Here is a 12,114-nt window from a genome sequence, read left to right as displayed (position 1 = left end):
GTTTTATTTTCGTTTTTGTGGGGGCCGGGGGGGGGAGGGTCTGGGATGGGGCCCCATGCCTCCAAATACACGTCACACTGCAGGAGCTGACTGGCACCTGGCCACGCAGAGCAAGGCCAGGGGCGTAGTCCCAAGTGACAGATGCAGAAACTGAGGTCCTAAGCGGGGCTGGATCCCCCAGCAGCTGGGGCTGTCTTCGCTCCTGCCTTGCCTGGGTCTTCGGGTTCCCCGCGGCAGGGAGGGCCTGGCCACCTGGGGCTAGGCTGCTGAGCCCTGCCGCCGCTGCCCTGAGTCCCCGAGGGCCAGCTGGTCCCCTCTCTGGGCCGCCACATCCAGCCCCGTCGCACAAAGGGCCGCACTGGTGGTTGCCAGCCTTCCCTGGCACTGACGGGTGCCCTGTCCCACCCCGAGGCGCAGGAAAGCTCCCAGTGCGCGTGGAGCTGCGTTCGCGGGAAGCCGCCCCCACGGGTGCTCCCTCACAGAGGGGAGCTGGGCCGGCAGCCAGCGTGTGTCCCTCCACTGGCTGTCCCCGAGCTGGAGAGCTGTTTCTGCTCACAGACACCAGCTCAGGCCGCCCCGCCCTGCCCGGCCCCCTCCGCCGACCCTGCTCAGCGCCTCCCCCTCGCCCAGGCTCTGTCTCTATGACCTCTGCCCGCTCCGGCTCCAGAACCGCCCGCGGTTGGTCCCTTCACCCCGGCCGTGTGTATGGAGGGGCCGACGTGGGCTGCCGTGGAGCGCAGCTGGGACCGAGACACCAGGTCCCTGTCCTCAGCAAGCTTGCAGTCGAGCGAGGAGAAGGCCGCGGAACAAGGCACCCTCCGAGCAAGGCCTAGGAAGGAAGGGAAGGGGAGCTCCTCTGGGTCGGGGACACCACGGCTGAAACGTGGATGGTAAGAAGGCGCAGGGTGGTCTGGGGACAGAACACAGGCTCTCACTCCTGTGTCTCCTGCGAGGCCACCCCAGCTGTGGTTACCCTGCCAGGGCCCCCGAGATGAGCCAGTTGGGCCCCTGACCTGGTCCCCTGACCCACCTCTGGGCCTTTGTCCACTCCCAGACCGCAGACCAGGCTGGCCTTCACCTGTCTCCTCTGCCTGCCACACCTCACTCATCTTTTGGGGCCCACCTCCTCCAGGAAGCCCACTGAGGTTGGTCCAAGGAGGGAGCTTTCAAATTAAAGCCAGGAGGGGACAGGACACCAGGCCTTGAGCCTGCTGAGCCAAGACATTGAAAGCGGTAGAACTTGGTGGACAGACCCCAGGGAGAGGGCAGATGAGAACCTGCACCCGCCCTCCCAGCAAAGCCAGACGGCAAGCAAGCAGGTCTGTCCCAGCCAGAGCAGGAGCTGGGGGCTGCGGGGGGATCCAGGACCTTCTGGAAACCGGTAGCCACGCTCCTGCCTTTGCGCAGATTGGAGGCTCGAGTTTACCACCCTCCCCCCGCCCCCCGCGTGCTCCAAGGCTCCAGGCAAGCGGGAAGCCTCACCCCAGTCTAGTGATTTCCGAGACCGCAGAGCAGCAGAGAGAAAGGCCCCCCAGCCCGGGCACCAGCTCACGTGCCAGAGTATCCACCGCACAAGAAAACAAAACACCGGGGAGAGAGCCAAGGACAAGATGGCATCCTCAAGGACACGGGCAAAAAGAACAACCAGCTGGAGAGCGGGGGGACGTCTCTGTTCCACTGCTTTCCAGCCGTGTGACCTTGGGTGAGTTGCCTGACCTCTCTGCTTCAGTTCCTCCACTGTAAAATGAGGTGACAACAGTACCCGCTTTCTTGGGGTGGTTGAGAGGATCAGAAAGAATTGACAATGGCGACCCACTTAGCTGAGAGCTGGGTGTGAGAAAGTGGCCCCGAATACTTGAGCTTTTACAGTTCTTCATCGTAATTGATGACAGCAGTAACACTTTCTCAGGAGAGGGCTGGGGTCAGGAGGAGAGGTCTTCCCTCGTCTTCACTGACAGTTGAAGAAACCGAAGCCAAGAGGAAGCTCTGACCTGCGCAGGACACAGAGCTGAGCTGCCATCCATGATGGTTATTTCTGGGCTCCGTGTTCCGCTCCATTGCTCTGCAAGTCTGTCCGTGCCAGGGCTACCCTGTTTGGAGTACCAAGCCTGGAGAGTTTTGAAAACAGGAAGTGTAAAGACCTCCAAATGTGTTCTTTTTCAAGATTGTTTTGTTTTCTTTATTTGGGGTCTTCTGAGATTGCATTGCCTGATACTTTGCTAACTTCCTTTAACTCTTAGAGTTCTTCTTGGGAATCTCGTGTTTTGTACATACAGGATCATGTCCTTTGCAACCTGGTAACTTTACATCTTCCTTTTCAATTTGAGTGTCTCGTATTTCTTTGTCTTGCCTAATTGTTCTTTCAGTTGTTGGCATCACCACATTACGTGCGTCTGCATTGTGTGTGCAAAAACATCAACTAATCATAGTATTTTTTGACACATTAGTGTATTAGATCATGTCCCAAACAAAAATAACACTAGCTTTTATAACTGTCCATGTATTTAGCTTTACAGAGGGCTTTATTTCTTCATAACGCTTTGAGTCCCCGTCTAGTGCCCTTTCTTTTCAAGCGGGAGGACTCCCTTCACGGCAGGCAGGGCTGGTGATGCTCAGCTTCTGGTTAGGCGGTGTCTTAATTTCTCCGTCATTTTGAAGCACAGTTCGTGGGATTTGGGCTCTTGGTTGATAAGCGTTTTTTTTTTTTCTTCTAAGGCTTTGAATATTTCAACTCCCTGACTGCTGGCCTCTAAAGTCTTTGGTGACGTATCTGATGATGATCGTGGGGGAAATTATGACAACATTTGTCTTTCTGGCAGCTCTACAGATGTTAACAATGGACTTTATTGTGTATCACACAGCACAGAACCCGTTTTTATATTATGATGATGTCTGCTGTGTTGTGGCATCACCTTGACACCAATCAGAATTTAACGAAAAGAAATTGAATATTTCCAGGATGCATACACACGATGAGGTCTTTCACAGCCTAAGTTATTATAGATTTTCAAACTCTAAATGGGAAGTTCCCGGAAGCATTGTACGGATTTAAATTTTTCGTTTTCTTTTTTTTTTTTTGAGACAGAGTCTCTCTTTGTTGCCCAGGCTAGAGTGAGTGCCATGGCGTCAGCCTAGCTCACAGCAACCTCAAACTCATGGGCTCAAGCAATCCTACTGCCTCAGCCTCCCGAGTAGCTGGGATTACAGGCATGCGCCACCATGCCTGGCTAATTTTTTCTCTATACATTAGTTGTCCAATTAATTTCTTTCTATTTATAGTAGAGACGGGGTCTCGCTCTTGCTCAGGCTGGTTTCGAACTCCTGACCTCGAGCAATCCTCCCACCTCGGCCTCCCAGAGTGCTAGGATTACAGGCGTGAGCCACCGTGCCCCGCCCGGATTTAAATTTCTAATAACATACCTATCAATGTCTATAACCATGGAAACAAAAAGAGTTGTTTTCTTTAAAGAGGAAAATGTTCTTGCCACCAAAAAATGAAAAAGCTACTGTAGGATTTACCCAGCTGTGATTGGCCCATTTCTTGCTCTGACCTCATAAAGAGCCATTGTTCCCAAATTCCCAGCACCTATATAAGCCCCTGGCTGGGCCTAGGATTTCGGTCCTTGTTTCCCGGAAATCTGTTTTTTGGTGACCCGTGGAATGTGACTGTAGTGCTATTGCATTTTCTTCGTTAGTGAGTACTGTCAGTGTATTTAGTATAGTTAGCATTGTTGGTTAGTTGTGTTAGCGTTTGTTCATTTTGTTACCATGCTATAGTTAGTGTTGTTTATTAGTAGCGTAGCATAGTTAATATTGTTTTTATTAAGATAGTGCACTTAGTATTGTTCTTTTGTAGTGTTAATTAGTATTCTTTACCTATTTAGCATTATTTACTAATATCATTAGTGTAGTTCATATAGTTAGTTAGTTCTGTTAGTACCCTTAACCCAGTTAGTGTAGCTGGGAGCATTCATTAGATAGTAAGCACAGTTAGTGCATACTTAGCGTAGGCGGGACCATGGCGCAGGCCTTGGCCCCCAGTCTACGCGGGGACATGATCGGCAATTATAAGCTCATCAGGCAAATCGGCTCTGGCAGGCACAGCCAGGTGTTCAAGGGCGTGCACACTCCCACGCTGACCAAGGTGGCGGTGAAAATCATCTCCAGGAAGAGCCACCCCAGGCCGGAAAGTCTCCACACAGAGGCCGACGCCATGAGGGGCCTGGCTCATGAGAACGTCACCATGCTTCTCTATATCATCGAGGATGAAGACAGGTTCTGCTTGGTGACGGGATACTCCAACGGTGGGAACCTTTCCGAGTACATAAGGAGTCGTCAGCGCCTGAGCGAGGAGGAGGCCCGTCCCATGTTCCGCCAGCTGCTGTCCGCCGTGCGGTACTGCCACGCACAGCACATCGCCCACCGCGACCTGCAGCCCGACAACATCCTACTGGACAAGCTCGGGAACGTCAAATTAGCCGACTTCGGGGACGCGACAACTTTTAATGAGGGGGATTACCTGGACACATATTGTGGAAGCCCCGCGTTTATGGCCCCGGAACTATTACTGCAGGAGAAATACGTGGGACCGGAAGCAGACGTCTGGAGTTTGGGCATCGTCCTGTACAATATGGTGGCTGGGCGTGTTCCGTTTGCTGGTGACAACTGGGAAGAACTGAAAACGAATGTCACCCAGGGTACCTATGAGACACCTGATTACTTTTCTGCAGAATTAACAGCACTTCTGGGGAAGTTTCTCACCACTGATAGCCGGTTGAGGCCCACCATCCCGGAACTCCTTGAAGACCCTTGGTTCCAGGGCCAGGAGACACCGAAGCCAAAAAGGAAGCCCACAGTGCCCGTGAGTCCTGTGCGCACCTGGTGGTTGAGTCCTGGTATTCCCATGCTCCCCAAGCCCAGCCCCTTGACGACCGTGTCCACCACGGCCACCGGCAGCAGCAGCAGCGATGTGCGGGACTTCGGAGGGGACAGCTCTCTCGAGTCTGTGCCGCCTCATGGGAAGAGCTCGGCCTCGCCGGCAGAAGGGGGCCAGGGCCTGACGGGGCTCGCTAGGAGGCTGGGAAGCTTCCTCTTGAGAGTGTGCTGCATCCGGCCGGCCAGAAACCTCTGCCACAGAGGAAGACGGCTGAACAAGGTGGTGCCGGTGACTCGGGACCCGTGAGGCAGCAGGGACAGGTATGTGGGGCCGTCCAGCCACGCTTTCTGCACCTTCGGTTATTTCATACGGTCTTGCCGACGTTATTTTTGACGGACAAGTCATAGATGTACGCACGTCTACAGTACAGTGTGAAGTTTAGGTATACGTGCACTCTGTGGAATGGTGACATGAAGCTAATTCACGTTTCCGTCACCTCAGATGGGCAAATGCAGCGTGATGTCACGTGCTGAGTCTGCACAGCTGACCTCACAGAAGTAGAGCGGCTGGATGGTGATGAGGGGCTGGGGGTGGCAGAGGGAGGGCACGGGGAGTTGGTCACGGGGACAGAGTTTCAGACAGACGGGAGCAAGAAGCCCTGATGTGTAACAGCAGGGTGCGAGAGTCCATGAGAATGGACTGTCAAAACACAAGCAAAACCTGGGCCTCGCACCTTGCCCGTCCTTCTCTCCGTTTGTCTTCTGTGTCATCTCTCTACCAGACAGGCCGGTGAGGGAGAGTCTGGTTGTCAACTCCCATTCCAGTGTCTTACTGCTGTTAAATTGTCTTCTTTATGAATATTCAAAAAATTAGAGTAAGTAAAGCTTGATTTATTCTCTCTCTGGGGGACCGTATACCTCCCTCTTTTTGTTTAAATAACTTATTTTTTAAGGTTTGATGAATACTTTCTGTAATGCCTTGTCCTTGAGGATTATAAGGAATGCCAGTCACGTGTTTGCGATTCCACTTAGCGCAAAAGGTTGCAAAAGAGTGACTAGTATTAGCACAGCTGTTGTCAGTTTTGATGGTGGCTGGGACTCCCATGTATGTAAAACAGAAGTATAAGTGTGAAAGTACATGTCTAACAGCTTCTCCAGGGGATAGAGTAGCCATAATAAGACCAGAATAAGTGTCTACGGTAACATGTACAATGCCTAATTTTTCAAATTCAGGAATGTGTGTAACATCCATTTGCCATAATTCATTTGGTGAGAGGCCTCAGGGATTAACCCCTGCGGGAAGACTAGGTGGATTAATTGTTTGGCAAGTGGGACAGTGGGAAACAATATGCTTAGCTTGATTATTTGTTATGTGAGATTTTTTAATTAAACCTTTAGTATTAATATGAGTTAATTGATGAAACTGATTGCCTTTCAAACAGAACCAATAAATAATCAATGTACTTTTTCATTGCCAGCCACCAAGCGCCCCAGAAGATTAGTATGAGATCTGATATGAGTAATAAAAAGTGGAAACTGACGATTCTGTATCATCCACTGAAGTTGGTGAAACAGCTTGGAAACTTCATTAGTTTCTGTAACAGTAACTGTTTCCAAGGCTAGAACTGCCTGCACAACATATTGTGAATCAGAAACAATATTTAAAGGTGAAGTAACATCTTGTAAAAGCTGAGTAACAGCTTGCAGTTCCACTTTTTGTGCTGAATTATAATGTGTGGTCCACGCTTTAGTTAAAAGACTGGAAGAACCCGCCTGACCATTGTTGCTAGCATCAGTAAGAAAAGTAGGGACATGAGATACAGGCGTGGATGTTACTAATTTAGGTAATATGCATTGAGTTAACTTTAGATATTGGAACAATTTGTTTTTTGGATAATGATTGTCAATTGTTCCTACAAAGTCAGATATACCTGATTGCCAATCCAGGTTTTGTTGATAAGCCGTTTGAATTTGTGGATTAGTAAGAGGAATAACAAGTTTCTCAGGATCCTGGCCACTTAGTTGTTTTAGTCTCGAAAGGACTCTGACCAATTTTGTCCAAATATGTCATAAGACGTTTCTGTTGCTTATGTGGGTGAAAAGTCCATTCAGTTATACCTTCTTCTTGAATTAAGGTAGCAGAGGGAGAATGTTCTGATGGGTAAACAACTAAATGCACTCTTTTTTCAAGATTCACTCTAGAAAGTTGAGCTTGGTGAATATGAGATTGAATCCATGCCAATTCCTCTTGTGCTGCCTGAGTTAACTTATGAGGACTATTAAGATCAGAGTTACCCTTCAGTATATCAAACAAGTTGCTTAAAGTGTAACTAGGAATTCCTAACGTAGATGTAAGCCAATTTACATCTCCTAGTAACTTTTCAAAATCATTTAGAGTTTGTAATTTGTCCATACATATTTGAACTTCTTGAGGAGGTATTTTATTTCTATAAATGGGAGACCCTAGCTAAGTAAATGGATAATCCTGTTGTACTTTATCTTCAGCAATTAATTATTAAACCAAATTGAGGCAATATTTGTCTGGCTTGCTGGTATGGTAGTTTCAATTTTTGTGTAGATGAACATGCAAATAAAAGGGCATCCATATAATGAATAATGTAACTGTGAGGAAAACAGTTTCGTAGTATTTCCAAAGGCTGATTGACAAAATGTTGGCACAAGGTTGGGCTATTAAACATGCCCTGAGACAAGACTTTCCATTGGTACCATTTACTTGGGTGTTGATTGTTTAAAGCAGGAATGGTAAAGGCAAATTTTTCTCAATCAGATATTAGAAAAGGAAGTGTAAAAAGCGTTCTTTTAAATTTGCTATTACAATATGCCAACCTTTAGGCATTATAGTCAGAGATTCCGGGAGTCCCAGGTGAAGAGTCCCCATGGGTTGTATAATTACATTGATCTTTCTTAAATCAATTAACATTCACCATTTACCAGACTTCTTTTTAATAACAAATACAGGAGAGTTCCACGGACTGGGGGCACTCCTCTATATGTACTGCTTGTGATTGTTCTTCTACTAACATTTGAAGAGCACCCAATTTGTCCTGGTTCAGTGGCCACTGCTCTGTCTATATAGGCTTTTGTGGTGTGCATTTTAAAGCCAGTGCGTAGTGGTGCCCTTCAACAGCGGTGGCTGCTATCCAAAGTTTTGGTAGCTGAAACCATGTCGGGAAGAGTGCTATCTTGGTGCCACGAAAGTCTTCACTCCTTGGCCTTTCTTACACAAACCAAAACAAGGATTTTCATTCATTTTCAAAACAAGGATTTCATTAAGCAGTATTTTCTTAGCGGGAGCATAAATATAGTAGGTATACTTATGTAAGCTCCCCAGTGTTGTAAGAAATCTCTTCCCTGTAGATTAATAGCTATGTCAGCCACGTAAGGTTTTAAGGTGGCTGTCTGTTTATCAGGGCCACGACAATTTAATATTTGGTGACTTTGAGCTAAATTATGTCATGGTTCCTATTCCAGTAAGTACCGTGGGGACCTGTTGTAAAAGCCTTTAGAAATAATAGTAACATCAGCTGCTGTATCTACAAGTCCAACAAAAGATTTGCCATTTAGTCTGATTTTTAGTTGAGGTCTCTGGTCATTAACAAAAGTTTGCCAATATACTTTGGTTCCAGTACTTCCAAAACTTCTTTGTCTTTGAACAGTAGATTTTTCAATTTGCATGTAAGGTAATAACAGATGTTGCACAATACAGTCTCCAGCCTGGATAGGACAATCAGAAATGGAACTCATCATGACTGGAATTTCTCTTGAATAGTCTGAATCAATTACACCTAGATGCACTGAAATTCCTTTCATAGTAGAACTGTGGCCAATGATGAATCCTACTGTGGCTGGGGGAATTGGGCCAAATATACCCGTAGGACTCCACATGTGCCAGCAGATGGCGATAGAAGACCATTATCATGAGATGGCAGCTTTAATGCCACACTTCCCATCCTGGCAGGCATTAAGTCCGCCACCTTTAATTTTGAGACTCCCAGGTTTGAAATTGCGGTGGGGGTTGCTGGCCGGGGCTATCACCACGTGTTCTCCTGAGTCTATAGCTGCCAAATCAGGAACTGTTGGACAAGGCCATTTCCTGTATTGTTTTTTCTGGGGCCCCAGGCAGCCCCCCTTACCCCCCGTTTCTGTGGACCTTAACATAAGGGAGTGGCTGTCTGAAATTTAGAATGGCGATCATTAGTCCAATGGTATCCTTTACTACAGCAGGTGCAAAGTCCTGGAGCAGGACCAGCCGGCTGGCTATTTTAGCTGCTCCAGGGGGTTCTTTACAATCTTTTATCAAATGACCTTTTCAGCCACAATTAAAACAATTTAGAGGCTGTCCTTTGTCCCAGGGCTTTTCCCCTGATGGTCTCAGCCAAGGGCTGCATTTTATAAGTGTCTGAACCGACATCCCGACAGGCCTTTGCATGTTCCTCCAGAGGAGCGCTGTCGCACTGTAAGGGCACGAAAGCCGCTGACGCTCTGAATCAGCATAATCAAAAGCCAACATGTGAACATCATATTCCCTAAATTGGGAGGCCTAACCATTTTTTGCACAACATCTTGCAATCTAGTAATCAAATCCACATGAGTTTCACTAGCAGTTTGTTTAACCTTTGCACAAGAAGGCACCGTTTGTCCAGGTGGGCTTATCTTCTCCCATGCTCTGAAACAGCATTGCTGGACTTGAGCGATAGCCTGATTCTCATATTTCAATTGAGCATCTTTGCCAAACCATTTTCCTTGTCCCGTAATTTGTACCACCAAAATATCTATTGGCGGATCTTGGGACTGGTTAAGCCACACCTGCTGATGGGCCTCATCCTCCACCCCCAGGTGGTAAACTGAAGAAACTTGGAGGGGGATAAAACTGAGCCAAGAATTCCCAGTCCCAAGGAATTAATCGTTCTGCTTAAGCCAATCTCTCAAGCAAACTCTTGGTGTAAGGAGAGTTTGTGCCATATGAGACATAGGCTTGATTTAATTCTTTGAGAGTTTTATTTTTATTGTCTTTAATTTATTTTATTTATTTTTTGAGAGAGTCTCACTCTGTTGCCTGGCTAGAGTGCCATGGCGTCAGCTTAGTTCACGGCAACCTCAAACTCCTGGGCTCAAGCGATCCTCCTGCCTCAGCCTCCCCAGTAGCTGGGACTACTGGCATGTGCCACCATGCCTGAGTAATTTTTTCGATGTATTTTAGTTGGCCAATTAATTTCTTTCTATTTTTTAGTAGAGATGGGGTCTAGCTCTTGCTCAGGCTGGTTTTGAACTCCTGACCTTGAGGGATCCACCCGCCTCCACCTCTCAGAGTGCTAGGATTACAGGTATGAGCCACCTCGCCAGGCCGAGAGTTTTAAATGGAATAGGCTCATGCACACAGGGAGGCTCCGAGGTGCTCACGCTACCCCGAGCTGATCATCAGAATCCGAGCTGGGCTGGACTATAGCAACTGGAAAAGATAAGCCGCCAGGTCTCCTTTTAACTGTGCTTCTCTAATACCTCCTAGAAATTGTGTTTGTGTTTTAGGAGCCTTCTTTAAAGCCTCTGTCAAGAGAGGATCATGTTTCAGGGAAACATCTGCACGAGAAAGCAGTGGTGCCAGTGGCCAGGGCTTCCACTGCTAAGGGAGAGAGAGCTAGGGAAATCTCTAGCTGGGGTTTCATCCCACTTTCAGGCTCATAAGGAGAAAGGGAGCGGGAAGCGCAAGTTCATCTTCAGAATTTTTCTGCTCCTCCATTCATTCTGCGGACCCGTATTGAGGGCAAGCAACCAAATGTAATGGCTTTCTCTCATCCTGGCCTGATGCAAATGGGAAGCTGTAAATAACCTCCTCCTCCATGCTAAAAGCAGGCTCCAGATCTTTCACTGTGTTTTTTTTTTTAGGATGGGAGAGAGCCGTCTCCGAGTCTGACTGAAATGGTTGCAGAGCTTGAGTAATTAAGGAGCAGAGTTGCCACACAGGGACCTTCTGTCCTCTCCTCTACGCCCACCACGAAGCTCTGACGGCCAGCTGCCACTGCCACAGCCTGAATGCATCCGGAGCAGCGAACCAACCACAGTGTTTGGAAATTAAATGAAACAGTTTGGCAACTACCCCAGAACTCTGTAATAGAGTCTGCAACAGTTCAGTGTACTCACTAAATTTAAATAAAATCTCCCGCATATTTCCCTGACTATACTGATCCCTGGAGTTTCACTCATCCTCCCCGGGCACCGTGGGTCGCAGCCTTCTCCCGGTCTCTTGAGATGCTGTACGGGAATCTCCTTCACTCCAGTGCAGCCTTCTGCCTTTAGGGCCCGCTTGCTGTGCCAGCTGCAGGGACTTCGCTACACTCCCAGCAAATCAGGTCCCAAGCAAGATCGTCACAAGAGATTTGGAAAGAATAGAAATAGAGAAATAACTGACACAGAGACAAATTAGAATTTAAAGTGATGGGGAAGTCAAGGGCCCTACAGCATTCCTGGGAGCTGTGAGCCCCTGAGTGAAGTCTCACATAAGTATTTATTGGTGCAGCAATTCCTTGCCAGTAGTTACAGATTTATATGTACAGATAATTTGTTTAGGTTTTAAGGCTCCCCCCAAATTTCTAGAGATCCCTTAATTAACTCTGTCTACATGAGCAAATGGTTACAACATTTTTCTAAGATAAATTTCTAAGCCCTAAGTTAAGAATAGACTTAGCCGAGTATATAAGTTAAAGATAAAATTGTCAATTAGAAGAAAAGCTAAACAGAAATATGGAGGATAGATATTTCTTTATCTAGTTTCTTATTCACTGAGACAAGTGGTCAGGAGAGAAGCAGGAACTGTCTTTGAGGCTACCTGGCTTTGGTTGCAGGTGTCTGCTGGGCTGCCAGTCATTGATCAGTCCTCAACCTGTGACCCCATGCCAAGCTCTGTTGGAGCTCTTTCTGTGTAAGTACATATGATCTACCTTGTTCTTTTTCACTGGCATATTGCAGTCACGAGTGTGAATCCATCATGGCGTATTTGTGTATTCCTCTACTGAGGCATTCAGGTAATTCCAGGTTTCTTCTATTACAAACAATGCCACCTTAAAAATCCCTCTTACTTGCTTCTTGGTGCACAGGTGAGGTAGCTCCTTTAGGGAAGATGCCAAGGGGAGCTGCTGGTCATCGGGTGTGCACATTTTTGTCTCTCTCGATGCTGTCAAATTGCTCTCCTGAGGGGCGGTTGGAAATTACACTCCCAGCCAC

The 12,114-nt window shown here is 47.6% G+C and overlaps 1 protein-coding gene across 2 annotated transcripts; it reads left to right on the top strand.

Moving 5' to 3' along the window:
• The first annotated feature begins 3,618 nt into the window (after window positions 1-3,618).
• On the top strand, window positions 3,619-11,069 carry LOC142863116 (MAP/microtubule affinity-regulating kinase 4-like). 2 transcript variants are annotated; one of them, XM_075996303.1, is made up of 3 exons: window positions 3,619-3,694; window positions 4,099-5,196; window positions 10,780-11,069. In XM_075996303.1, exon 2 carries the CDS (start codon window positions 4,214-4,216, stop codon window positions 5,180-5,182), a length of 969 nt encoding a protein of 322 aa, XP_075852418.1. In that variant the 5' UTR covers window positions 3,619-3,694; window positions 4,099-4,213; the 3' UTR covers window positions 5,183-5,196; window positions 10,780-11,069. The 2 variants fall into 2 exon arrangements, with proteins under 2 accessions (XP_075852418.1, XP_075852417.1); XM_075996302.1 differs by lacking the exon at window positions 3,619-3,694 and having other exon boundaries at window positions 3,755-5,196.
• Window positions 11,070-12,114: the final 1,045 nt, after the last annotated feature.

This window comes from Microcebus murinus, chromosome 21 (genome assembly GCF_040939455.1).
Source record: "Microcebus murinus isolate Inina chromosome 21, M.murinus_Inina_mat1.0, whole genome shotgun sequence".
In the NCBI taxonomy this organism is placed as follows: Eukaryota; Metazoa; Chordata; class Mammalia; order Primates; family Cheirogaleidae; genus Microcebus; species Microcebus murinus.
This window is presented reverse-complemented; position numbering and strand designations above follow the sequence as displayed.